Consider the following 27,837-nt stretch of genomic DNA (forward strand, 5'->3'; position numbering starts at 1 on the left):
CCTCCAGGGAGCCTGTCCGGACTACCTACACCACGGTATCTTGGTTTAATCTGCCTCATCTCCTGTGATAACAGCACCGTGTACTCATCTGATTGTCCCCACAGCCCGAGGAGGGGCACTGGAGGGGAAGGGGGAGGGGCTGGTGCCGGGGACCCTCAGGGCCCAGTGGTGTCAGGCTTGAGGGACAGTGCATGCGGAGAGACTGGGGTCTGGTTCCAGCCCTGAGCCCCCACTCACTTTTCGTGATACAGTGCTCCGCAGGCAGGAGTCGCTTCTTGAGCAGGCCTTGCAGCACGGAGCGCACAGAGGGCCGGTGGACCAGCTGCAGCACAAAGAGGTGGGACTGCCAAGAAAAAGCAGAGACTCGGACCCTGCCATGTGGCTCCCATGCCCACTCACTGTGTGCCAGAGGCTAAACACAGCAAAGGGCCCCACATCCACAGTGATGCCCTGCTAGGAGAGGGTCCCTGGGACCTGGGAGAGCCCTAAAGGACCAGGATGTGTCTTGGGACCTGTGATCTGGGGACCTAGAGAGGGGTCACTCCCCAGGGACAGTGGGTCTCCACCAAAGCTGACTCTGATGCTCAAATAGCAACGCCCACCCCCCGCCCCCACCAAAGGAAGTCACAGGACACAAGGCATCAGGATTGGAGCCAAACACTTCCTACCCTTGCACCCTGCTGTTCGCCATCATGCCTACTCCACCCTTCCCACCAGAGGATGCTGTCTTCACTCCTCCAGGAAGCCTTCCAGGACTGTCCACTCCAACAAGCCCCCACAAGCTCCTCACTCTGACAGCATCCCTAGTCCTGTGACCCCTATCTCTGGGTGGTCTTGAAGCCCCAACCCTCATGAGGGCTGGATCAGAGCTCTTTCTCCTCCAGGGGAGGCCAGCAGGCACGGGCAGGTAAACTGCAATTCCCAAGCAAGCCCTGAGTACCAGACCCTGATCCTGGGGGAGAGAAGCATGGCTCAGACGTGGTCCCAGATCAGTGAGTCACAGGTCAGGAGACACACACACACACACACACACACACACACACACACACAGAGTTCTGAGCTAGCACTGCTGGGTGATCAAGGGAGGGTAGTTAACTCCAGACTTGGTGGAGTTGGGTCTGAGGGAAAAAGATGATTAGAATATAAAAATTTCTTGCAAACGAGGCATGAATGCAGCCTAGCTTTGAGGGAGACACAGAACTTCCCCAGTGGAAGAAGGTGGTGGGCATGGGGGCAGGTGGTGTCCAAGAGCTCCGGGAGGAAGTGGTGCAAGGCTGTAGTGCAAGAGGGGAGAAGGCCAGAGCATGATGGCCTGAATTTCATCCCACAGTCCCGGGGGGTGGGGGGCAAGGACAATGGCACATTTCTGGGGTACTTCTAAAAGATCACTCCGGGAGCTGTGGGGAGGGGGACCCCAGGCCATGGCTGACCCCACGGGGCGCTGAGGGTCCCCCACCCCCCACCCCCGGCACACTCACGCAGCAGCAGGCAGTAACGGTGATCTGGATGGTGTTGCGGCCTGGCTGGCACACGTGCTTGAGGTGCAGCGGCTTGTGGGATGTCTTGTTGTCCCCGCGCTCGATGGTGAGGGGCGTGGCGTTCACGCTGACCTGCACTGAGGCCGGCCAGTTGGTGTTCATCTGCCGGTCCTCATGGTGGTAGCACTTGAACTGCAGCTCCAGGTCAGACCTGGGGGTGGGGCTGAGGCTCAGGGCGGCTCTGCTAGGGGGCTGCCCGGGGCTTCCAGGATGCCTGGCGGGGCCACACACCTCGGCCTCATCACAGCCCCCGTCAAGTCGCCCAGGACTCTGTCTTCAGCCATAAAGTCTCCTCTGACCGCCTCCTCTCTTCTCTCTCACCCTGGACATTCCCACTGCCCAGGCCCCCCAACCCCATCAAAACCCATTGCAACAACCCCAGTTCCCCCAGGACTCCCACACACTGTTTAACCATAGCCCCACGGCTCTGGCCACTGTCTCCCAGCCCCCTGCACGTAAGGACAGAGACAGAAAGGACACTAACTCAACGAGACCAGCTGGAAGACTGATTATGTTCTAGGCTCCTGTGGAAGAAGCATCCCAGGCCAGGGCCGTGTCTGGTTCAGTCCCCGCATTCCCCTCCATGGTGGGCCCCAAGGACACAGCCCTGAAAGAATCCCCACAAACCCAGCAGGGACCACACATGCGTGAAAGGCGAGCAGGGGCAGTAGCCAGGGCACAGGAGGTCTCGGGTGAGGGTATGCACGGGTAAGGAGGGGTGGGTGAGCAAGGCCCCTGCACGGGCGTCTCTCCTGCCTGAGTGTGCTCCCGAGCCCTTATGCTCACCCTGGCTGTCTCAGGCCTGCTCTGCAGCCCGATCAGCCTGATCAAGGCAATGGGCCAGCTGCGTGTGCACAGCTGTGTGTACACAGGTGTGTGTGTACAGGCAGCCGCTCAGCTCAGACACATCTCATGCCCTCAAGGTGCTCAGCGGGCAGCTGAGTCCTGGCAGAGAAGGGACCGAGGGTGGAGACACCAATGGGTTCTGGTGTCTAAGAGGTCTGAGCCCAACTCCCAGTTCTGCTTCTTGCTCCCTGTGCGGACTCACCCAAGCTAACCACTTCCCTGGCCTCAGTTTCCTCACTGTCAATGGGGCAAGCAATGCCCGCTCATAAGATCAAAGGAGATCAGGTATAGGAGGCTCAGAACACAGAGCCCGGGCTAGCAGGGGGCCTCTAGACCTGACGCTCCAGTGCTGGATGTTTGAGCAGCAGCCCCGTCCAGTGGCCAGCTGCTTGCCTGGTTCAGGAAGGACCCAGCCCTGCTCCGGCACCTGTCTATATTCCTGGCTCTGGCCCCATGAGCCACGGTCAGGGGCCAGCTTAGAGTCCCTGCTGGAATATCCTGCTTCTCAGCCTTTAGGTCTCAGCTAGCCACCGTTTCCACTGGGAACTTGCCCTTGAGCACTTGCTGAGGGCCGGGCTGAGTGACAGCTGACCCCCACGCTCGGGCCCCGAGGCCAGGGCAGCTCTGTCTGCCTCCAGGCACCTGCAGGTTTCCTGTGACAACCCCAAGGCCTTGCACGCAGCAGGGCCCAGTCAGCGATGCTGAACGGGTGACGGTGTCCAACAGATGCTGCTACCACCTCTCCCAGGCGAGGCCGCCTCCCCCTGGCGTGGGCCGTGCCGCACGCTTACACTCACCTCCACATCAGCGTCTGGTGGACCGTGGGCCGCAGGTGAAAGACGTGGTTGCTGACGGCCAGGTTGTGCTCCAGGCGGAAGGGCTCCAGCACCACGCCGTCCCGCACGGGGAACGTGAGCCGCAGCTCGTCATTGTGGTTGGCTGCACAGGGGAGGAGCCGGTGAGCCGCATCGCCCTGGCCGCCGTGGCACCTGACATGCGCCCTAGGCTGCATGCCCCGCGTGTGTGTGTGAACAGGGCCACAGCAGCCGGGCACACCAGACAGCTCCTGGCATCTTCCGGTTCACTGGACCCCATCCTGAGCATCCCTGCATCCCAAGTCCCACGTATCCTGTTCTTGTCCCACCTGCGGTCTGCCCTGGAAGCCCTGAAGACTTCTCCCAGTCCTTTTGCACAGCTGAGAGCCACTTTGCCTCCCAGCCTCCCACTGCTCAGGCAGGGGGAAGGAGGTCTGCTCTCACACCCTCCACTCTTCACACGCCCAGCCCACACAGGCCAGCAGCCAGACTTCCAAGTCCCCTGACTCCTGGTGTACTCTGAGGGAAGGGGAGTCGGGGCATGTGGAGGTGTCTGGACAGAGGAAGGGAGGACGTGAAGGAGAGGGCGGGCGCTCACCTGGGGGCGGCGGCAGAGCGCTCATATTTGGCTTTATGTCAGGCGGGAAGGGTGGCTTAACGTCTTGGCTGGGCGACAGGTATGGGGGGATGCTGCTTCCGGGGGTCATGGGGGGCGTGGGGTTCCCTGGAACAGGTGAGTGGGGGTAGTTTGCCACAGGAACTGGCCTGGGAGGCTGGAAGGAAAGAGAGACCATAGATAGGTTACGGGTTTAAGAAATAAGGAAGGAGGAGCCCTGCCTCTGGACACAGACCCCGCCCACCCTAGCATCCCAGGGCTGCGGCCCTGGCTCCCCCAAGGGGAGAGACACCCCCCGGCCCCGCAGGGAAACCCCTTCCTCCACTCTGGGCGCACTCAGGCCTCTGCTCCCATAGGAAGACAGGTGGGTCTGGAAGGGCATCACCACCCTTCACTTGGGTCACGACATCGAAAGACTGTAGGGTCCCCAGCCCATTTGACCAGCGAGGACACAGGCTCAGGGCGATGGAGGACTTGCCTAATATAGTCTGGGGAGAAGAAGAAAGCTAGAAACAGTTCCAGGTCTCCTGCTGCCCACAGCATTTTTGTAGGCCACGTCCTTCATCCCCCTCCCACCACACTGGGGTCCCTGGATGGAGTCAGGCGCGAAGCATCTCCAAGAGCCCCTTCCCTTAGTCTCTTAGTCCCCACATCACTTTTTTCCAGGGCTGGTCAGGTCCACACTCATTCCCATCCCACCCATCTGAACTGTGGATTCTCCAAGCATCTCTGTGGCTTGGAGCAGATGGGCCTACTAATGTCCAGAAAGACTGGGGCAGAAACAGTGAGGCCCCCTCTAACAGTGCATATGGGTTATAATTCCCGAGATGGAGACTGAAACATACCCTATTGACGTTCCCTTGGCTGTAGTTGCTGTAGCTGCTTCCAGAGAAGGTGTTATTTTGTCCATTAAACTGCTCTGGCTGGTAAAGCAAGATAAACAAAGCCATGAATGGAAGGCAGAAAATCTACCAGAAACCCTCTCTCCCTCCTGAAATGAAAATCTTCCAGAAGGACAGCGGATGGTGAAGAGGCCCACCCAGTGCTGGGGTGGGGGGCCGGGTGGGGGCAGAGCAGCTCACTGCCGTGGTCAATGTTTTGCCTCTCTCTACCCATCGCTACCAATTTAGCGAGTTTCTAGAAATAGCAACACCTAACGTGCTGAAGTTGGGGTAAAAATAGTAAGCCCGCGTAAGCCAAGTGGTGGGTGGTCATGTAAGTTGGCATGATTCATGAGCAAATAGGTGTAAATTATTTCCAGAGTCTTCCTCGCTCCTGAGAATGTACTTTACAGTAATCCCAAAGAAGGAAAGAGTTACGTGCATGAAAATATTATAGTACTATTTCAAAAGTGAAACCGCAGAAAAATCCCCACACGTCCAACAGAAAGGATAAAATGCCGTATGGTTCTCAGTAGAATGTTAGGTAGCCATTAAAAGTGACAACCACTGGGACTATAGCAATAAGTAACACACTGTGTCAAGTGAGAGAAACAGGTTCAAAATTACAACCGTAATAAGAACCATATAACATTGTTGGTGCCCATGTGCATAGAATAATCGAATGTAAATATATTTGAGCGGGTGCTTTTTCTTAAAAAAAAATATATTTCCTTCATTGTTATTATCTTACATGCACTATAAATAGTAAAAGGAGAAGGAAAACCATCGTCTGAGCCCCGTGAGAACAGGAACCAAGAAAAGCCAGTCTGTCATTTTGGTCACCACATGCATAGCTCGGAGCATACGAGGTCACATCCAGAAATCTCCGCCTGCCCCCTGGTGACCTCAGGGGGTGCCCGGGGCCAGGATGACGCAGGTGGGGGAAGGGAGCTGAGCTGGTGAGGAGGGAAGGGGCCCGTAGGGCAGTGGGACTCACCTTATAATACTGCCCCATGTTGACCGTGGGGGGCGGGTACTGCCCAGTGCTCGGCTGGCTGGGCATCCGCTGCCCGGGGTAGTTGGGAGACGTGAGCGGCCGCGGGGGGTTGGGGGTAGGGTACTGGCCTGGCTGGGTGGGGAACTGGCTGTTTGGTCCGTATTGCTGGTTTCCATAGTTAGGCTGTGGTGGCAGAGAAAGGAGCAGGGAAAGGTCATCAGTGTCTGGAAGCCAAGCTGCCCACCGATGCTGGGGCCGCCTCCTCTCCTCCCCTCTGCCCCTGATGGCTGCTACCCACAAAACATCCACCCCGCCTGCAAAGAGGAACAGCTCAACCAGATGATGCCTGGGACCCCTTTCTGCTCTGACATGCAGGGACGTAACAGCTGGCCTGTCTTCTCAAGGGCCTCCCCTAGAAGCTGTCTTTCGGGAAGCCCCACGGCCCCGGGTACTTCCAGAGCCTCTTGTTCACACCATCAGGAGGGCACTTGATTCCAAAGTCCCCTTTGGGTTTCTCCTGGTGCTTGGTTTGTGACAGACAACAGGAGGCAGATCTGTAGGGTGAGCCCCTGAATCTGGGAGGCTCTGTCCCCCTACCCCACACTGAGTAGAACACACTTATGTTGAGTTCTGGGTCGTCCATGCAGAGGTTGGGAGAACCAGGCTGGTGAAGGGACAAGACAACCCCTCGTGGGGAAGGCAACCGTTCCTGGGAGGGGCAGGATCACTGTCCTGGGAGAGCCACTCCCCACCCTCCAGTTGCCTCCTCATTCGTAAGATCAGGTGACCCTGGGGCACCCCACGTCATTCCATCCTGCAGAGTTGGTGCTGCTTCCCTGTCTGTTGAAACTCCTTGTCTATTTGCTGTCTCTACTGCCCTCTCGGCTCAGAGGTGCAGGAGATGGCTATGTCCCAGTGTCTGGCAGCGAATAGGCCAGCAATTAATACTTGCTCAATACATGAAAGAAGGGCAGAGAGTAAGCAGCGGAGGAGAGCCAGCTTTGCATCAGCAGTAAAGAACTCGGTGCAGCTCTCATTACTGCCATGCGGCAGCTGCTCTGTGTTATGGTGGGATTTCTGTCACATCACTGCAGGACAGGAACTGGAAGCTGAGACTGTCCACCAGCAGAGTCCTGTGTGGGACCAGGGGACTGCCCCCAGCCCCTGCCCCAGGGTTCCAACAGCCTGAGAGGTTCTATGAGAGTGTATGTACTTAGAGATTCCAAGACAGGCTAAAGCTGTGTAGGCTGTGGCCCCTGGTGTCACAGCCCAGTATCAGGAACTGTGTAGCTGGGTAGCATCAGCAGTTCACAGGAGATGACTTAGTAAAGATAGAGAGCCTTTGGTGTGCCCTGCTGTGGCAGGCAAGAGGTGGGGAGCCAACAACCTACAGAAGCAGGGCTGACACCAGGCTGATGCTGGGTATTCTGCTGCCTCTTCTGGGGTCACCTCCTTGGGTGCCTGCAGTCCCGAGGCTGGACCTACAGATGCACTCCCAGCCCAGCCAGTGGGGACGCTGGGCTTCTGAGCACAGAGGGGGCTGAGCAGGCCCTGAACTCGTATGGGGACTGTATGGGAGTGAGATGCACAGGTCAAGGGCCCCTCCCATCCCCAAGGACAGCCAGGGCCTCAGGAGCTGCCATCCTTCTCCGGCTTCTCCCTGAGCTGGGGCCACCCTGGAGAAGGTCTGGGCTTGACCTTGTTTGACCCTGACCTCTCCTGTCTTGGACCCAGGGCACCTCCATCAGTGGCCAAGCCATCTTCTAGACCAAGGGAGCGGTGGATGCCGAGGGGAAGCACACAGACCTTCGATGAACTCGAGGTCTTTGGGCTCTAACCGCATGGTCAGCCCAAGCAGGAGGCACAGTTCTGAGAGGGGGAGGAGCCAATCTGAGGAGATGTGCAAGCAGACACTGGGAGATGCTTGGGATGGGCTCTATCCAGGTGAGGAATCAAGGTGGGCCTCCCGAGAAGCATCTGTGTCTTCTGCAGGTGAACTAAACCTTTACCTAGGTACCCACATAGGCCACTCACTGCCAACCTATTTTCTGAGTGCTCTCTGAAGGCCCTGTGATGCCTGCTCCAGGAAGTTCTTCTTCAGACCTCACACTGAGTTCCAAACACCCCATCGTGCATCATTCCTTTGTGGCTTCCGGCTTAGACCTCATCCTTCCGGCTGAAGTCCTGGCTCCTGGAGGACAGGAGGTGTGGGTTTGCTTCCCTTGGTCTTCCCCAATCCTGTGGCTGAGCGGGCCGGATAGCCTGATAGGCAGCCTCGCCCCTGGCAGAGCCCCAGGAACATGCTGCCTGCCTTTCAGTCACTTCTCTGAGATGCAGGGCCTTCAGATCACCACAGGGTTTTGTCTCCTCTCTCTCTCGGGTGAGATGCCCTCACGTGGGTGTGAGGAATGTGGACCCAAGATCTTAGTTCCTTAGCCTAAGTCGCCCAGCTACTGTCTGCGCTAAGACAGAAGAGAGTCCTAAGGGCGCTCACTGCTTGCTAAGTGCCTGCTCATGCCAGCCCCAGGGCGAGGAGCTCCAGGTACATCCCCTCATTCAAGACTTCCAGGCAGCCCCATGACACGGGCTGGATGGTCATGAAAGAAATAAATGGAGATTCCAGGAGAAGACATGGCTTGCTCAAGGTCTTCTCGATGGGACATGCCAGTGCTGACCTTGAACTCAGAAGCACCCGGCTCCTAAGACTCTGCCTTTTGGTTCAGGCTTCCTGAGGGTCAGTCCACGCCCTTTTCAAGGTACTGCCCACAGCACCCGTGTCTTCAAGTCCCAGGTCCTCCCCACTACCCACGCTGCCCGCCATCTGCCTGCTGCCAAACTCACCTCTCCAGGGTATGGCCTCTTTATGCTCTGAATGGGAAGGGACTGGGGCCGGGGGCCCGGGTACGTCTGCTGGGGCATCCGCTGCCCGTGTGTGCCAAAGGGGCTGATGCCGGGCGGCCGGGGCTGGTTCATGCCCATGGGAGGGCCGCTCATCCCCGAGGGTGTCATGCCAGCCGCCATGCTTGCGGGGTTCATGCTGCCCCCCATGGAGGCAGGCCCCCGAGGCCCGGGCTGGTTCATGAATTGGCTGTTATACGCCTGGGTGGGACCCATCTGGAAAGAGGAACAGACCTTCAACGGGAGAAGAAGAAAAAAAAAAAGAATAAAATGCCACATGCATTGAAAGTGCAGGGAAGGAGGGGTGGGGGAAGTGGGGGCTCAGGACTGGAGCTGGGGCTCTTTCCTGTGCGGCTGCAGCTGGAGACCAGGCTCCAAAGGACCACCGGCCGCCTGGGCTCACGGCTGCCCTCTGCAGGCCGCACAGGGAAGATGCAGCCCGAGGGGGGTTAAAGGGTGGGGCGCAGTCACTCCAATGCACAGGCGGCATTTCCAGGGAGGCAGGCAGGGAACAGGGAAGGGGGTGCAGGGGTGGGGAGGGGCATGGGAGGATGGAGGTGGATGAGGATGGAGGCAAGAGCCCCTTTCCTGGAAGCCCTGGCCCCGCACTTGTTTCTCAGCCAATAGATACACACCCTCTATCCATCAAGTCTGAGGTGGACTCAGCTCTGCCTATCTCTGCCCACCTGCCCTGCTGTCCCCAAACTTAAATCCCCAACCTCCACACCCATCCTGCATTTCTGTGAGGGCTCCCCGTCTCCTCACACCCCATCCCATCCTTCTGAAGGTCAGAGCTGGGACCTGGGCAAAATCCACAAACGAGACAACTAGCGGAGCCCCAGTCTTCAGAGGACATCAGGGCACAGACTGGCATCGAGGCTGCTTTAGACACAGCCTGCTCTTGGGTTAAGTGGGGGCCAGACTGCAATATGGAGCATCTTTCCCCATACAGAGACATACAGGTAACACGCAAAACCAACACAAGCTCCCAAACACCCCCACCACACTCATTCACACTGACACACCCACACCTCAACACATAACCCCTCCCTGTGCTTCTAGGAAAACCTAAATGCACCCTGACGCCATCCGCTCCTCCCAGCACACAGACACGGACGGCCCAACTCCGATCCCCGGGGCCGTCTGCTGAGTGGGCCAGGACTAGTGTGGCCCTTACCGGTCCATACTGGTTTATATCCTTATTCTGTGTTTCTTGCAAGGCTGCCACGGTGGCCGTAGCTGTGGCTGTGGCCGTGGCTGCTGCCGCCGCCACTGCAGCTGCTGCAGCGGCAGCTGCTGGCTGAGTGAAGTCAGCGGGTGGCCTGGTGTGTGGAGGGACACCCATGCCTGCAGGGGCATTTGGACCCCCAGGGTAACTGTGAGGGAGAAAAGAAGGGTGAGTTAGATGTTGCCTGAGCCTAAAGATGAACCCACGACCAGCCTTGGGTGGGGAGAGAGAGGTTGGGCCATTCCAGGCCCTCCTGCCCACAGCTCATGGAGCAGGGAGGTCTAGACTCACAGCCCAGCAGGGCCAGGGGCCTCCTGTGGGTTGTCAGTCCCTCAGCCATTTGGCAACCACCAAGTTGCTGTGTGCCTGGAGCCCCCTCTAGGTCCTAGTGGGTGCTGGCTCCTACACCCTAGGTCATGGCACTCTCGGCCACCGCAGTGAGCCCATTTCCTGGAGGAGGACATCGAGTCTCAGAGAACCTGAGCCACTGGCCCATGGCCCCCAGCAGGGGTGGCAGGATGGGGATGCAGCTATGTTTCACCAGGAAGCCCCACTGTACCTGGAAGGGCTGCAGTCAGCCCTGGGGACCTGGGGGGGTGAGTCCACAGGGCAATCCTGGACAGGGCAGGATGGACAGTGAGGGGAGGACTGGGGCCTCTGCCCCACCCCACGTCCCCGGAGTGCTTCCTGCGGTTCCTTGCTGTCTCCCTCCCTTACTCCTGAGCCGCGGGACTCCAGTCCCTGCACACTTCCGCCTCCACAAGCAGCACGGCAGAGCGGACCCTCCTGCACCCCAGCTCTCTCGGTGTCTCCCAACTTGTAAAGGTGCGACGCAGAGCAGCATCATTGGGGGGAATGAGAAGGTTGTCCTTCAACCCCAAGGGCTGATGGCCCTCAGAACGCCACCCAGCTGCGCCGCATGGGACCTGCAGGCTGGCCCTGCTCACCTGGCCCCGAAGCCCCCGCTGCCGGGGTAGTTGGGCCGGCCGTACATGCTCTGCTGGATGTAGGGCTGAGTGGGGCCAGCCTTGGCTGAGAACTGCTGCTGCTGCCCAGCGAATTGTGGGGAGTTGAGGCCGGGGTTGCTGGTGGTCATGCCCGACGCCATGGGGTTGCCGCCTGGATTCATGGGGTTGTTGGCATTGGCCATAGGGTTCCCAAGGACCTGTGGGCAGAGAGAGCGGCTGTCACCCACGTGGGTACCCCAAATGGTGTAGGAAGGGAAAAGGAGAAATGGCAGGGGGTGGGGGAAGCATCAAAACACAGGGAGGACAACAGAGAAAGAGGAGGGGGAGGAAAAGGGCAGGGGGCTTTTCAATTTCCTCTGGGCATGAACTGCTGGCGCAGTACACAGTATTAGAAGCGGGTAACCCAGCCCGGAAGCGGGCTTTGTAGATAAGAACGTCAGCCCAGGGTGGAACAAGGTGAGGCTGGCCTGCACATGCTCCAGGTGGGAAAGCCCTGGACTTCTCAGTCTTCCCGTCCTACAAAGCAGCCTGGATGCCCAAGGGTCAGGCCCCACGGAGGCCCTGCTCTGCTGCTCTGTGAGGGCCAAGGGAAGCCCAACCCTCTAGCTCTGGAGGGTAGCAGGGCCCTGGACAAGGGGCTCCCTGTGGCCCAAGACTGCAGATAAAGGGCGCTGGTTCTCTACAGGGTGGCAAGTGGCCCTGAGCCATTCATGTGGCCAGGCGGCGGGAAGGAAGGCGTGGAGGAAAGAGGAAGGAACAAGAGCGGGAGGCACGGCAGACGAGGGATGTGGGGTGCAGTCTGTCACGAGTTTTAGGCTCAATCTTTCGCTGAAATCTAACCCAGGCCATCCAGGGTCAAAGACTCCAGGTGTTGGGACCCTAAGGTCAATAACCTCCAGGAAGTTCTCCTGTTAATCCAATCTAAGTAAATGTGAGCCAGGAAAGAACCCTTTGCTCTCTGTCGGGTGAAAGCCATTGCCCCAGCAAGGCCCTAGAGCTGGGGCAGGGCATAGGGCCAGGTGCCATCCTCCTGGGGCAGGTGTGGGCCCATCCTGGGTAGAGCCGTGTCCACAGCTGGGTGTGCCCTGACAGCCGGTCTTTCCAGCAGGGGACGAGCCTGGGAGAGCCAGCAGGGCTAGCATGGCAAGGTGACCGTGATGGATGGTCCCACCTGGAAGGGGCTGTGGCTGGGGGGGATGACAGGCTCTTACCTGGCTCTGGGATGTGTTGGTCACTCCCCAAACCGTGGTGACCACGGAGAGGGAGCCGGGAGGCTGGTTGGTGTTCTGCTGCCAAGGGACAGAGTCATAGGGGAATGACCCATCACTGCAGAGAGAGACAGAGGAGGGGCCTCAGGGGTGTTGCAGACACAGGCTCAGAGGGAGGCAGGCCCCATCACCCCACCATGCTCTGTGGCTCCTGGCCACTCTCCATTCTGGACCCCCTGAGCCTGGCACGGTGGCCTGTTGTGTAACAGTGACCAGCTCTCCCGGCATCACTGCGGAGGTGCCACCCCCCTGGCTGTCTGTCTCCTGTGAGACCAAGTCCACAGGTCATGCTATGGAAGAAGGGACCTGCAGCTCAGTTTAAGCTTTGCCTTCGACCACAAGCAGCTCTAAGAAGTTCTCCAGAAAGAGCCCTGGTTCCTTGGCACCAACTTCCCCTCAAAACTACCCATCCCTTCTCAGAAAGGGCTTCCCTGGTAGCTCAGATGATAAAGAATCTGCCTGCAACGCAGGAGACCCAGGTTTGATCCCTGGGTCAGGAAGATTCTCTAGGGGAGGAAATGGCAACCCACTCCAGTATTTTTGCCTGGGAAATCCCATGGACAGAGGAGCCTGGCAGGCTACAATCCATGGGGTCACAAAGAGTCGGACACAACTGAGCAGCTAACTTGCACTTCTCAGAAAAGGTCAGCAGGGCCCCGGTCTGAGTCTTGGCTCTTCCCTCCTCCTAAGCCCTCATGGTGAGTTGGCCGCCCTGCTCAGCTGACTTGGCCTTTGGAAGGAGGGTCCTCAAGTTGCTTTTTCTTCCCAGATGACAGGTACTGGCCTCCCTGCTGTGCTTCCTCCCTTGCTCCCACCCAAACTCTCATGCACATCCCACCAAACTAATCTCCCTCGGACACCTGAGACACAATCAAAGACCTTCAGTGGTTCCAGTGTTCACAAAGTCCCCACTCACACTGCAGAACAGTTTACCCCACTGACTAATCCCACCGTACCCTGCTTGCCACCTTGGCTCTCACTTCTCCAGGAGCCGACCCCCACCCCAGCCACTCCCCCACCTCCCCAGTCTCCTCTCTAGTACCAGCAGTACCCACCTTGCTCAATGACATCTCCCCAGGAGGCCCCAGTCATCAGAAGCAAGACCCCATGCCCGGCCCGTCACATCAGAAGTGCTCAGTAATAGCTTTCTATTAGTTGCCATGGCACAGATGGAGAGTGAGGTCCAGCAGACCCCAGGGAGGGGAGCCGGGGCACAAGCTTGAGAAGGACCCGCCAGGGTCCCAGTCCCCGGGAGTGCTGGGCTGGGACAGCCTATGCCCTGCAGCCCGTCCTTCGCTGACTTTTCTAGCACCTCTCACAGAGAGAAAATCTCAGAAGTGGCCCCAGAAAGAGAAGAAGCACCGAGCACCCATGTCTGTGCTACCACCTCTGCCCACGGCATTCCGACTGGGCTGAGGTCGGCAAGGCAGCAGGGGAAGCGGGTTCTGGAGGAGCGTGGCTTGCTAGGAAAGCACCTCATGCCTCTGACTTGCACCTTCATCACAGGAAGTCAGCAGAAGACCAACGCGCTCACTCACGCCTGGAGACACCTGAACCCTAGCAGAGCAGCCAGCTTAGGCCCTGGAGGTCAGACGTCCAGGAAAAGGCACAGGCCTGCAGGACAGAGGGGCAGAGGGCCCCGGGTTTGAGGGAGTGGGGGGTCTGAGCCTCGTGTACTGCTCCTTGCCGGGCAGGGCTCTCGGTCACGTTGGTCAAGTCAGGTCAGACTGAAGGGAGGTGTCACTGACTGCCCATGCTTGCTCCTCCCTTGCCCCTGGCTTCCTTCCTGTCTCTGTTCAGAAGTCACCTCACTGGAGCTGCTGCCCTGACCTCCTGGGGAACAGCAACTCCGCCCCTGTTCCCTTTTCCTCTCACTCTCGTCTGTTTTATTTGGTACCCTGGGTACAAGTCCTGCCCCTCCCTGGTTCGGGGACCCAGTGCGAACTTCCAAGGCTATCTGTACTCAGTCTCCTCATCTGTTAAATGGGCGTAAGAACAACACCTACCCCCACTCCCATTCTATTCGGTCTTCAAACTGCAGGTCATGACACATGATGTGTGGTGTGACATTGAACCAGCATGAGGGGGAAAACGGAGGGAATAAAATAGGAAGCTATCCAGTGTGAGCACAGAGTAAGGAGGAATATCACCCTTCGGACTGACTTCCTGGTGTTACACATGAGCACACACGCACCCTGGATCATGGGGTAAATCTGCGCGTTGCTGAAATTCTCAGGTGTGTGTGTTAATTTGCTTCAGTCACGTCTGACTCTCTGCGACCCTGGGGGCCACAGCCCTCCAGGCTCCTCTGTCCATGGGATTCTCCAGACAAGATTACTAGAGTGGGTTGCCATGCCTTCCTCCAGGGAATCTTTCTGACCCAGGGATGGAATTCAGCCTCTTATGTCTCCTGCATTAGCAGGCGGGTTCTTTACCACTAGCACCACTTGGGAGCCCGCTGGTCTCAGGCAGGTAAGTCCGAACACAAGCCTCCGCGGCCTAAGTCTGATGATGTGGCTCTAAGAGGAGACTGCAAACAAAAAGTCTTTCTTAACTGGAAAGTGACACTAAGTGACTTCAGCATTACTCATGATTTCTGAGAGGAAAACAGTGGGCCTAGAACTGGGGGGTGAGGAGCTCTCCTCAGGGAACCAGTCCGTCTGCCTGCCTTCTCCCTCTGCAGCCCAGATGTGATGTGGGTCAGCGGAAAGGAAGTGAGGCCCAGATGCACAGGCCAAAGGTGACCGACAGCTCACACTCTCTACACCTGGGGGTGCTGCTGGGGGGCCTGAGAGCCTGGGCAGGATGGAGAAGCACAGGAGAATAAGCAGAGCCTGCTCCTCGGCACAGCTGGGCTGGAAGCAGCCCTGCCCTCCCAGGAGGTCGCTGGGGATCCCAGCGTAGCACCCAGTCCCAGGGCTGCCGTTCCAGTCTCACAGGGAGGCCGCACAGGCTACAGTTTTAAACAACAAAGAGGAGACCCCTGGATACCCTGCCTCCTGTGGAGCCCTTACCCTACATGCGCCTGGACTAAACTAAATGGAGCAGAGCCCAGGCCGAAGTCCGTCCTCTCTCCCCAGAATTCCTGCCCCACAAACTCCCACCAGCCCTCCAGGCTGAATCTGCTTGTGGCCGAGGTTCTTACCCAGCAGTCAGGAAGCAGGGCCCCTGGGAGCTCCGCACGAGCCACCAGCTGCTGCCTCACCACCTCAAGCGGGGAGGCCCCGGCTCAGCGGGATACAGGCCTGTGAACAAGCTCCCAACTGCCCTGCAGCTTGTGGGTGGGCCTTGTGGGCGGAGACCGGCTCCTTCCTGTTTTGTCCCCTCCACCCCAGGCTTAGTGAGAAGCAAACTTAACCCGGGTTCCCAAAGTGGGCATCCCACTGTCTGGCTGGAGGGTTCACCCCAGAGCCCAGATGCAGACCCAGTGTGTGTGGGGGACATGTATGTGTGTGTGCACACAGAGGGGCCCCGCTGGCATGTGCGTGCGTGGAGGAGGAGACGGGCACCCGCATGTAGGGGTGGTCTCGGGGACTTGCTCGCCCCCACTCGCACCTGCTGCAGAAGCAGAAGTGGCAGGCGCACCGACACGGCTGTGACTCATCTCCTGGGGAGACGGCGCCCGCTGGCGCGGGGGAGCTGCTCGCCCCCACAGGCCCATGGTGGCAGTCAGCCCTGCCGACGACGCCTCTGCCCAGACTCAGACACTGCTGTCGGGGGAGGGGAGGAGGCCCGCTTGGCTCCCGGGGCCCCAGCATGAAGGTCAAGCCAGGCTCCTGGGTCCAACCAGGGTGGGAGGGGCTCAGGGCAATGAAGAGGAGGGTCTGGGGGTGCCCTGAGGCCGTGTCCCTCCTCCGCAAGCACTATTTCACCAGTATGTGTGCTCAGCCCGGGTTGGAGGTCCCTGGCATTTCAGAGCCGCTCTCCTCCTGTCCACAGCTGATCTCAGTTCAGAGGGAGGCCCCCCAGGATCTGAGAACCCACTCTAAGTAGTCCTGCCCAGCTCTGCACACCTCCAATCCGGCATGGCCTGGTCTCAGGCCATAAGCCACAGTCCTGACCAGCCAAACCTGCCCCACCTGCAGAGGCACCGACGCCAGAAGCCCTAGTAACCTCAGCAGCGTTCTACCTGCCGAGCAGCTCCCAACCTAGCGCAGCCACTCCCCTGCCCCTGGGCCTCCAGGTGTAGGCCTGGGGTGCTCCATCCTTGCCTTGAAACGTGTCACTCACCTTTAGTCTCTTCCTCCAAAGGCCGCCTCTAGCAGGAAGCCCTCACCACATCCACGGACCTGAGCTCCACTTGCTCCTCATATGCTTGGGGCCCGAGTACCTCCCTGCCCTTTTCCTTCTGCCCCAGGAGCCCTGAGTTCTCCGGCTACCTGCGCCTGGCATGGTGTCTTCACACACCTGCAGGGCTCAGGAAGCCTCTACTAACCAAACCACCCCTCTGTGCCAGCCCCCAGAGCGATGTCTGAGGATCAATGAATGCATTCTCTCATTCAGCCCAACTGCTGACCACCTACAGTGCGCTTGTGACCCCATGGGCACTGCCACTCAGGAAGGGAGAGGCCCTACCCTCCAGGGAGGGGGACAGAGGAAAGCTAATGAAGTGGCTACCCTCTCACGATGCCTCCGTGTCCACTGAGGCCACCCCTCACCACGCCCAGGGATAAGAATAGCCCCTCTCTCAGAGGCGGTCATGAGGATTTAGTGAGCTCACATGGGTAAGGCAAGGCCTAGCACACCTCCTGCAGCCTGAAATTACTGCCTGCTAGTATCGTTATTATGATTCACTGAAAGGCTTTTACATGCAAGGAACTGTGTGAAGGGACTTTCATCCAAGAACTCATGTGATCCCTTGAAGTGGGCTCAGCAGATGCCTCTCATAGGATCTGAGGCTCCCAGTCTCACAGGGCTAATTGAGGGCAAGGCGGACAGTGGGTCTGGCCAATGCTAAAGGAAATCAACCCTGAATATTCATCGGAAAGACTGATGCTGAAGCTTCAATACTTTGGCTACCTGATGCAAAGAACTGACTCACTGGAAAAGACCCTGATGCTGGGAAAGATTGAAGGCAGGAGGAGAAGGCGACGACAGAGGATGAGATGGTTGGATGGCATCACTGACTCGATAGATGTGAGATTGAGCAAACTCCAGGAGATGGTGAAGGACAGGTAAGCCTGGGGTGCTACCGTTCATCGGTGGCAAAGAGTTGGATCCGATTTAACTGAACACCAACATGGAGCTCAGAGTCCAGTAAGGTGGCACTTCCCTTTACAAAGATGGCAATGATGCAAGCAAGCACACATTACAAAGGCAATCCAGAAGTCCATGAGAACTCCAAGAAGGGGCAGAGCTTCCCAAAAATTCCTGGGGAAGTTGTCTTTCAGAAGCCACCCAGTGAGGGCATACAGGGGACATAAAGTTATGCTTCAAAGACTGGCTGCAGACGAAACCCAAACAGTGTCCCAGGAAAAAACACTTTAATACATCACATCACTAGCTTTGGCCTCGACTGAGTGTATTGGCAGATATTCAAGGGCTCTGACTAAACTTTTTTTAGCTAATGTTCAAATGGCAGAGGGAGGCCTCTCAGCCCAGTGGTTAACTAGGCTCTGAGCTTAAGATTCTTTGAGGTCAAACCTTGACTATGGTTGGCCACTGATGATTCCTGTGACCTGAGAAATGTTACTTAAGTCAGCCTCAATGTTCTCATCTGTAAAGTGGGACTAATACTCTCTTAGGATGAAACATGCAAATACAGGTAACGTTTAGCCCACTGCCTCGCAGTCAGTTGCTGCTCAGCGGTACCTAGACCTTTCTCTCCATTTCTCCAGCTCAAATGGGATCAAAGTACTCAGATGTATTTGATGATACAATGATGGCGCTTAGAAGTTTTGCAAATAGGCTATCAATGGGAGGGGGTGTTATTATCATTCCTGCCTGCTGAACCTGTGTTCCAAGCCTCCAAGGCCTTCCTCAGGGTGCCTCTGCCTTTCTCGAGCTAGCAAACTCCTATCCATACTTTGAAGCCCAGCCTGGATGTTCCCTTCTGTGACTCTCCAATGCAGAACACCAACGGCATTTTCCCCTATTCCTTCAGCACTTTTTTTTTTTTTTAAATATATTTTACAAAAAGCTCTTCACACTGCAGTTACAGCAGACAGTTTATCTGTCTGTTTGCCAGCCCCACGGGCACTGACCAATGTTTGCTAAATTTGAGAAAATGAGTAAAGAGGGAACTATGACCGTCAGTTCTTGGGCACCTCCTGTGAAAGTATCTACACAGACATTCAAGGAGGGAAGAAGAAGGGAGGGCTGAGTTATTTCTTCCCTTGCACTTCTAACAGCCACTTTATTTGGAGGAAATAACAAATTCCTATTAAGGGTATTGTCAGACCCTAATTCATTTCCCTGATCTGGCTATATCGGTCCCATTTCTGCGCAAGGCTGTAACATTACCACTAATGAAACACCAAGCCAGTGAGGAGCTGAAGCTCCCACCCTCTTTAATTTAGGGGAACCATTAACAGCGCTCTCCATCATCACAATTACTGGGGACCACTTCCTTCCCTCCCTGCGGTGAAACTCGGAGAGGAACTTGTGCAGCTAACTGCGTACTAGAGGGTTTTAAATTTTTTCCAGAGGAAGGAGGAAAGGAAAAGATCCTTGCATCTTGGCAGTCTGAAACTGATGAAGCAGGATTTATAGATCCTCCAACCTCCCTTTCATTGCTTCTTTTTTCCTGGGGGTAAGAGGGGGATCTATAACAAACTGAGCTTTTGGTGTGGCTGTGCAAAAAAAGAGCTAAAAATGAAAGCGGTGAAGGCGGTGTGATGGTACCAAGGAGAGACAAGCACCGGGGTCAGCTTTACTAGATCCCTTCTTTGTTAGCTGGCCGTGAATGAGGACATTTGAGTCTGGTGGCACCCGGCTGAGGGTTCAGAGAATAAAGACTAGTCCGTGGAGCGACCTGTGCCCAGGCATGGTGACAAGCGTGTTGTTAAGTCCTGTGCGGTGGTTGTTCCATTTTTACACATGAGGAAACTGAGGCAGAGAGAGAGGTTACAGAACAGCCCAAAGTGACCCACCTAGGAGACAGCAGGGCTGAAACTAGAGGCCCAGCAGCTTGGCTCCAGGGCGTGTATGCCACCTGCTGCACAGACAGCAGCCCTGGGCCTGCCCAGGGCCAAGGGGAGCCCCAAGGCCCCTCTCAGGAAACCCCTCCGGGAGCTGCAAACCCCTCACCTGGAAGAGGAAGGGTGGCACCCCTTGGTCTTGGAGGCTTCCCCAGCTCTGGTGGACTTTGATTGTAATCAAATTAAGAGTGTAAACAAGATTTATTAGGCTTTCAGTTACCTTCATGACACTGATTTGCATAAGGACAATGTGTTAATCACAATGGCTTTTTAAGTCACTCATTAAAAATCTAGAAGAAGGCAGAAATCTTTGCAGGCATCATGTCTGGGTCACCGCAGGGACTATTAAGGGATCCTGCTGCCTGGCCCCCCAGGCCTGAGGCCCCAGCTGCCCTGGACTGACCTTTCCAGGGTCCCTTCTATGCAGCAGTCTGTGGGCGTCTGGAAAGTGGAAGGACAGCCGGTCGACAGTTCAGTGGTCAGGACCAGACAGGGACGAACCCACAGTGCTCCACAAACCACTGAGCTCCAGCCAGACATGTGGGTACCCAGGATTCCTCCCAACTGCCGACATGCTCAGAAGCTGGTTCCAGAGGTTAGAGGCACAGGCTCCGACTCACAGAGTGATGCTGCAGTGCCGACCTCCATGGCCTGTAATGGATGTGACCGTGATGCCTGAACTACAGATATACAGCAGTCACAGCCTCCCCACCCAACAGCCTGGGACTTCGAGCATCTTGGCTCCCTCACCCTTCCCTGTTTGCTTGTCCTCAGAGAATTCAGACAAGGACCCTGAGTCTTGGAACAGCCACATACCTCCAAATACCGAATCATGAACATGCAGGGTCCCTAAGCTCACCCCCACCCAAAGTTTCCTTAATGAAAGGCAGAAAGGAGGTTCCTCCCTCTAAGTCACCTGACACAGCTGTGGAGGAGGGCAGGCATAGAGTTTCCTTCTGTAACAGTACCTGTCTTTCTCTTCCACTTCCTTTCCTTCTCGTTTGGGAAATTACAGGAGGGACTTAGAAGGTGAGGCACCCCAGTGGAGTTTCTCTAAAAATGAGAGACTCACCACCTGGAGGAAATTCACGAAGTTATAGGCAGAGAGCAGCCACTCTCCAGTCACAGGCCACAACGTGCCCTCGGAACAGCTCTGGCCTGAAGGGACATGGGTTGGACCTTGTTCAACAGATGACACTTCTTTCTGGTCTCAACTGCCCCACTATAAGTTGGGAAATGGGGCGAGGTGTGGATCAGGATTGGGTTAATGACTAGAAACCATGTCACTGGTCTTGAATGGCCAGCGGGGAGGAGGGTGAAGGGCAGAGCGCTGTGTGTGGTTCACTGCTCTGTCCCTTCCTGGCTGTGCATTCTTGGGGAAGTCGCTGTCCCACTCTGGGGTTTCCCTCCCAGTTCTGCCACAGGAGGGAAGGATATTGCCCAGAATGCCCATTGCCTTGCTGTGCTGCTATTCATCAACACTTAGCAAGTCTACCCGCAGGCAGAGCTCTCCCTTCTCTCAGAGGCCACTGCTTTGCCCTCTCTAGCACCCCATGGGCATGCACAGGAGGCTGAAGCGGGGGTGGTAGCAGAGCACTGGGTGCCAGACAGACAGTGGCTCTTCAGTCACAGCATTTCTTTAAAAAGCCAGTTCGAATTCTGGAATGCCATCCAAGTCCTTCAAGGTCAAGGTCCACCTCCTCTGGGCAGCCTCTTGACTGTGTCAGCCTGGCCACCTTCCTCCTGCTGCTGCTGCTGCTAAGTCACTTCAGTCGTGTCCGACTCTGTGCGACCCCAGAGAAGGCAGCCCACCAGGCTCCCCCGTCCCTGGGATTCTCCAGGCAAGAACACTGGAGTGGGTTGCCATTTCCTTCTCCAATGCATGAAAGTGATAAGTGCAAATGAAGTCGCTCAGTCGTGTACAACTCTTTTCGACCCCATGGACTGCAGCCTACCAGGCTCCTCCACCCATGGGATTTTCCAGGCAAGAATACTGGAGTGGGGTGCCATTGCCTTCTCCACCTTCCTCCTAGAGAACCCCAAAGCCAACCTGTCACCAAACCCTAGCTTTGCCTTGATCTGCCAGCTCGCAATTTTGCCTCACCAAGTCTTTCTTCCCCAACCAGCAAGAGTCAGCTCCTGGAGCAGAGACCCCCTTCATCTATGTGTTTAACCCCAGGACCAGGCAGTCTCATGCTTTCAGCTCAACTCAGCAAAGACCTGGCCAAAGGCTGGCTGTGGTCATGGCCAGGCAGGTCTGTGGCAGGTCTCCAGAGGAGCAGGCCTGCCATCAGCAGCAGCAGCTTTACTGAAATGGCTCAGAGGAGGGGTGGCTGAGAAGGATGTGAGATGTGGGATGACGAGACGCAGGACGATTCTGGCAGGACAGGGAGTTAAGGAGCCAGAAGGTAACAAGGGTAAATGCAAAGGGTGTGGCTTGGATTGCAGCGCCTGTGCTCAGTGGCTGGCAGCACTCAGCCGGAGAAGACCTGTGGCTTCTAGCCAGGCCGGGGTCAAGCAGGCGAAGGTGGATGAAGGAGGGTTTGGCCTCAAGAGTGGTGGGTCTCAACCACAGGTGGTATCTCTGTCCTTTAGACGTGTGAAAGTCCTTTAGCAATGCCTGGGGTGGGGGGTCACATAGGAACTGAGTGGGCAGGAGCCAAGACGTGACCTGCCCCACAAAGTCCTGCACCATTAAAAACTACCCTGGCCCAAAAGGCCAGTAGTTTCCCAGAAACACCCACAGAAGGGGGCTGCTCTAAGCGACTGGGCTGTCAGACTGACGGTGCGATGAGGCAGTGACCCTGAGAGGGGGTGAGGGGCTAGGTGGTGAAAAGCACTTCGCAGTGAGGCAGGGAACCAACCCCCATCCTGCCCGAGCAGGTGCTGGACCCGAGGAGCTCTAAGCGCCCCTTCTGGCTCCAAGAATCAATTGCCTCTAATTCGATTTATGAGCATGGCCAGTACCCGACTTCCCGGCAGAGCCTCTATGGTGTGACCCAGGTCTCCTGCAGCGCACTCTGGGCTGCAGGTGCCGCGGTCAGGCCTGGTAATGAGTGTGGAGTGCCGACTGCAAATGCCCCTCCCTGTGGTCAGCAGGGACTCACACTGGGAGAGCAGACCGCACAGCAGGCCCCGCTGTTCCAGGGTCAGCCTGCAGAGCGCTCTGAGAGAACAGCCCTGCTCAGCGAGGGACCTGCGAGATAATTAACTAGGACACGGGCCGGTCCTGACCATGTGCTCCCTCTGGGGTTGGTGGAGGGCAGACTGGCCGGTTCCTCAGTGCCTGCTGCCTCTGGCAGGCCCAGTATCACCTGTGACGCTGGGTTTCCATAGCCCTGCCCCTATGTTGAAGGTCCAGCCTCCCTTGACTCCTGCCTGGGTGGCCTTCAGCCCAGTGACCTTCCTGAATCCCTTCCAGACCTGCCTGTGATTCTGCTCAGGAAAGAGGGAAGGCTCTGGATTTAGGGATACTAACTTTCTACCGAAAGTCTAGAACCTAAAGAAGAGACAGCTCTCCACTGAAGGGATCAAGCAGTCAGGCTGGATAAGATGGCACTTTCAACTTCTGTTTTGATGGTGGACAAATAGCACTCACCCATGAGGATTTAAAATACGACACCCGGATTTTAGAAAATGTACTGCCCTCCTGACTATTCAGGGGCCCCACCCCGGTTCTCTGACCTGGGGACATGTCCAAGGAGACCTGGGGGCCCGAGGGGTGGCTGTCCAGCACCCACGCAAGCGGCGCCTGGCCCCAGCCCGGGTGGCGCACGCCCACTCACCTGTGCGACAGAGTGGGTTTCATGGAGCTCATGGAGTTGAGGGGGGGCTGCATGGGGAGTTTCCCGGGGGGGTCGCTCTGGCGGCTCTTCTGATGTCGGAGCAGCAGCAGGCGGCCGAGCTCCTCGCACCAGGAGGACAGCAGGGCTGCAAGGAAGGACAGGATGGTCAGCGAGCTCGTGACTGGCCACCGCGCCTTGCCGCGCCTGGCCCACCTCGCCCACCCAGGCTGGGCGCTCCCCACGCAGGGTTTGCCCCCAGCTTGACACAAGTATTCTAGCCCTCTCAGTATTCTTGCCTGTATAGTGGGATAAACATCGGAAGGAAAGAGGACCGAAAAGCTGCTATTGCTGAAGGAGAAGATCAGAGGAGGGCAGAGTGTAACGGCAAAGCGGGGAGAGTCAAGACGACGGAGAGGACTGCAGAGGCAGGGCCAAGGTGAGGCCGGAGGCCAGGCACAGATCGGCGTGTGCCCAAGTTAGGGACTGCTGGTTGCCCCCACGCATCTCAGTGAGGCCCACACCCTTGGACTCTGGATAGTCAGCTCAACATGGCTTCCTCTCCATGAGTGGGACCCCAAAATCACAAGGTTTAAACAAAATCTGGATCCTTCCTAGAACCTGTTGCTGTTTCCAGGAGTGTTTGCAGAGTTCTCCTTTCCCCCAAAGTGCCCGGAAGAACACAGGTACACCCACCTTCCAGGCAAACCCGTGATGGGTCCCTGTGCTACTGGGCACAGATGCTGGAAAGGACAAAGCATTTCCAGGGCACAGGGTGGCCCAGGGGTGGGGCAGGGGCCGAGCCAGAGTCTGCCGGGGGCACCAAAGGCAGGAGCACAGGAGAACGCTTCACATCCAGGCTTGGGGAGGCCTCAGAAACTAGGAAACGCTACCAGAATAAGCTAGGTGTTGGGGGATGAAAGAACAATTCTACTTCATCCTGAACTGTGCCAGTGAGGCCACCAGAGGCCAGAAGCACCCTCAAGGTCAGTGTTTCTGGCCAGTCCAAAAGCTGAGGTTTGGGGAAGGAGTCAGAAATCAGGAAGGCTGGGTTGTCAGCACCTCGCTGCATGATCCTAAGGAACACACAGACCCTCTCGGGCCTCGGTTTGCTGGCAGGGAAAAAGGAGTCATGACTGACGCCCTGTCTTTCCTCCAGGGCTGTGGTCAGGGGCAGAAGGGGACACTGTGGAGACTGTGGCCACAAAATGGGTTCATCACAGCCCAGCCAATGCTCTGCTCCTGCCGTCAGTAATCAGTCACACTAATTACTGTTCTGAGGAGTTCTAAGGAGTCGACCCCGTCAAGGAGTCAGGAGCCTTCTGAAGCAGGACAGGACGCACAGCCCCCTAGCCCATCTCCAGGGTCTGCCATCTGAGCACTGTGCAACATGCTTGTGTGTCCTTTTCTTGAACCCATCCCCTGTGATCCACGGTATCAGCTGTTCTCCCCATTCTACAGATCAGCAGACTGAGGCTCAGGCAGAGGAAGTCACCCGCTCACAGCAACCACTGAGGGAGGGGCAGACACTCAGATGGTGCCCCTCCTGTGTATCCTGGTGGGTGCAGCCCAAGGCTGAACCAGAGTGTGGGGGAGAAGATGAAACTCTTCAAAAGGCCCAAACTGGGGCTTCCCTGGTGGTCCAGTGGTTAAAAGCCCCACCTGCCACTGCAGAGGATGTGGGTCTGATCCCTGGTGGGGGAACTAAGATCCCACATGTCACAGGACAACTAAGACCCAACATAGCCAAATAAATTAAAGAAAAAAAAGGGGGGGGGGCCCAAACCAGGCAGCCACGGTCTCCAGCGCCCTGACTCAATGAGAAACTCCTCCTGCTTCTTCTGAGTCACACCTTTTACCGTGTTCAGCGGGTGATGGGGGAAGAAGCATAGATACACACGGCCCTGGAGAGACGGCACAGGGCTGCCAGTTCAAACCACCCAGATCTTGGATAGGCTCCCCTAGTAGCCCAAGGCCCGGAGAGGCAGGCTGGGCCCCTGGCCCAGGGAGGCTGTATCAGGAGTGTAGAGAGTGGGGCCTGGCATCTTGAGGGGCAGCAGGCTCTTTCCTGCCCCTCACCGGGTGGGCAGGGGCCAGGAGGCAGCTTTTAGGACCAGCAGGAGAACACTGTCCATCCAGCCGTGCTGAGTGCTGGCTAGGAGGGAGGTGCTCACGCTCCCAGGGGCCCGCTGGGGACGGAAGGGCGAAGGAAGGGTGGTGGTTCTTGTGGGGATGGGGTGGGGTGGTGAGGGGTCCTGCCGGCATCACTGAGTATGTTTGCCTGGCCTGTGTGGTGGGCAAAGATGCTCAAAGAGGCAAGAGAGGCTGACATACAATCTGTGCCCTTCCCAACTGGGCACCTGTTTCCCCCCCTCCAGGAGAGGGGATCAGTGGCCGAGCTGTGTGTAAGAGCTGCATCCTGCCCCCTCTGGGGGCCTCACCATGCCACCACCTGCTCAGGGAGGAGGGTGCCAGAGAGGAGAGGCCCCCACCCTGGCTTTTGTCTGCCCAGAAACCACGGCAAAACGCCCCCGATGCGGGTGCCCAGCAAACATCTGCCACAGCTGGAGCGGGAAGCGGCCTATTCATCGAGGCTGGAACAAACAGAAATGAATTTCCAGATTGCTCCATTCTTCTCCCAGGCCCCTAGTTACCGCTTCTTGTGCGGGGGGGCACCGGGCATCTGGAACCTCATTTGCACGCCAAGCACGAGGCCCAGCGGATCACAGCGATGGAGGGGCCGCTCGGCTGCCAGCACAAAGGATGGCCGCAGATGGTGCCGCCTGCTGCCTGCCCTGCCCACGCTGCCCCTCCTGGCCCGTGCTCCTCCTGGGGGCCACCGAGCCATGGGAGGGGCTGGGGCACCTCGGGGGGCCTTCGGAGCTTTCCTCCAATGTCACAAGCCACTCCCCCATTTGGTCAAGGACGGCCCTTGTCTTCCTATTGCTAGCAGAGTGGTTTTCCGTAGAATAAAGGGAATGGTGTAGAGGGGCCTGGGATGCTGTGAGCAGATGTGATGTGGGTATTAGGCGGCCCCGACACAACACAGATGCCAGGACAGCCACATTCCTACAACCAAGAGGGAAAGGACCGGGAGCGAGGCAGGCACCACCCGTCACCCCCTCGGCCTGAGCGGCCAGCTGGCAGAGGCCACGCGGGCAGATGCAGACTGGAGAGACACAGGGTAGGCTCTCATCATGGTGCAAGCCAACACAAGCCGTTCCGAGGCAAATGCTGGTTAGTGATAACACGTGGGGATTTGCAGCCACAAAACCAGAGACTCAGGAGGACAGACAGACAGAGACAGGCAGGGGATTATACAAGGACAGACAGACAGCCTGGCAGGGTGAATGTCTGGGTGTGCGTCTGTGGGTAGGCCTGGATCTGGGCTGTCTGTACACGGCTGAGTTGAGCATGCCTCTCTGATGAGGTGATACCAATGTCTACAATACTCCCAGGACAGGGGAGGAGAGGGGACAATGGTGAGCAGGCTGTGGACGTGATGACTAAGTGTCCTGGCTCTGGGGTTCCACAGACCCGGCTTGAACTGTGCCCTGACGCTCTCTAGCTGGGAGATTTCACAGTGGCTGCTTTACTGCTTGGAGCTCAGTTTCCCCATCTGTGAAATGGATTTTTATAGGAGCCGCCCACCTCAGAGAGTGGATGTAAGCTGTAAATCAGTGCTGTTAGTCAACCAAAAGAGAGGGAGGGTCGGCGGAACATCCGAGCAGAAGCCAAAAGAGAAGCAGGGTTGGCGGAGGCCCAAATGACCCGTAACTCACAGCAGCCCCAGGAAAACCACCGCTCGATCGCGCGCCCACCTCTCCCTTCACATGGCACCTGGGTAGCTGGTGAGGTACGGACCCCACGATCATCCCAGCTCGCTCTCTACCGCCCATGTGAGACCTTGAGCAAGTCACCTACGTTCCCGTGCCTCAGCTCCCTCATTTCTAAACGGTGGTCGCGGTAATTCTACTCCCTGTCTCACAAACCAGCTGTCAGGATGCTGGTCAGGTGCTGAGTTACCACCATGCAGTGAAGGAACAGCATCGGGCACAGCGTAGGTGCTCTACGTATGTTTGCTACAAAGATGATCAGTATTATTGACCTTGGTAGGTAGATAAGCAACCAACAGGATGGGCTTTGGTGTCTCTGTCCACCTCTGACCATACAGCAGCAGCCCCAAGGGGTCAGTGGAAGAGAAAGGGGATTCCAGCCGGGGAGAACACAGACAGGTTGCCCTCTCAGAACTCCCACTGCCTGCATGTGCCTCTACCGCTTACCCGGCAAGCCACAAGGGGCACTAGGGTTCCATGGGCTTAAACAACCAAGTCATCTGCCAGCAGCACGTGTCTTACAGTCGAGGCCACAGCACGGCGTGACGGGTGCTGTGTTTTCCTTTCCCAGTGGTACATCAAACAGTGGTGTGTGTGACAAAGGGGGCTGGCTGTCTCCTATTCCTGGGACCCAGGAGATGTGTCTAGGGGCCCCTGCACCAGAGGGTGCTATGGTGAGGTGGCACAGACATCTACGGAAGAGAAGTGGAAATGAATGTGGGGTCTGAGAATCACACAGGACACAGGAAGCAGATCTGAGGAAGGGCACTGGGGGAGAGCCCAGTTCCTGATATTTGCTCCCCAAGAGCTCCCTGGCTCCTGCCCCTACAGCTGGCAGCCACCACAGTGTCCCTTAGAGACCAGTAAAAGGAAACCAGATGTAGAAATGAGGGGAGGTCTGGCGTGAAGCTCTGGGGCATCTTAGTCCAGGCCTGTCCGAGATGTGGCCCGCCTGGAATCAGTGACAGGCCCTGTGTTTGCCTCTGACTGCAGCTCCCGGCAGAAGAGATGCCCAGGCTGGGCTG

General features: G+C 57.2%; 1 protein-coding gene across 15 annotated transcripts in view; it reads right to left on the minus strand.

The window, feature by feature from the left end:
* ZMIZ1 (zinc finger MIZ-type containing 1) overlaps positions 1–27,837 on the minus strand; it is a 242,465-nt gene that overhangs the window by 13,956 nt on the left and 200,672 nt on the right. For 10 of the 15 annotated variants that reach the window (XM_086381787.1, XM_086381795.1, XM_086381790.1 and 7 more), the window contains 11 exons: positions 22,980–23,124; positions 11,999–12,113; positions 10,767–10,984; positions 9,769–9,967; positions 8,535–8,825; positions 5,694–5,876; positions 4,661–4,738; positions 3,798–3,972; positions 3,182–3,323; positions 1,479–1,689; positions 238–343 (listed from right to left, as the gene is read on the minus strand). In XM_086381787.1, coding sequence (XP_086237913.1) covers positions 238–343; positions 1,479–1,689; positions 3,182–3,323; positions 3,798–3,972; positions 4,661–4,738; positions 5,694–5,876; positions 8,535–8,825; positions 9,769–9,967; positions 10,767–10,984; positions 11,999–12,113; positions 22,980–23,124 — 1,863 coding nt within the window. Of the gene's footprint in view, positions 1–237; positions 344–1,478; positions 1,690–3,181; positions 3,324–3,797; positions 3,973–4,660; positions 4,739–5,693; positions 5,877–8,534; positions 8,826–9,768; positions 9,968–10,766; positions 10,985–11,998; positions 12,114–15,200; positions 15,337–19,597; positions 19,846–22,979; positions 23,125–27,837 lie in introns of those variants that run through there. The other 5 variants (XM_086381797.1, XM_086381791.1, XM_086381789.1 and 2 more) reach the window with 3 other exon arrangements.

Source organism: Bos grunniens, chromosome 28 (genome assembly GCF_055505025.1).
Source record: "Bos grunniens cultivar Pamir isolate PY7600 chromosome 28, Bosgru_T2T1.0, whole genome shotgun sequence".
Classification (NCBI taxonomy): Eukaryota; Metazoa; Chordata; class Mammalia; order Artiodactyla; family Bovidae; genus Bos; species Bos grunniens.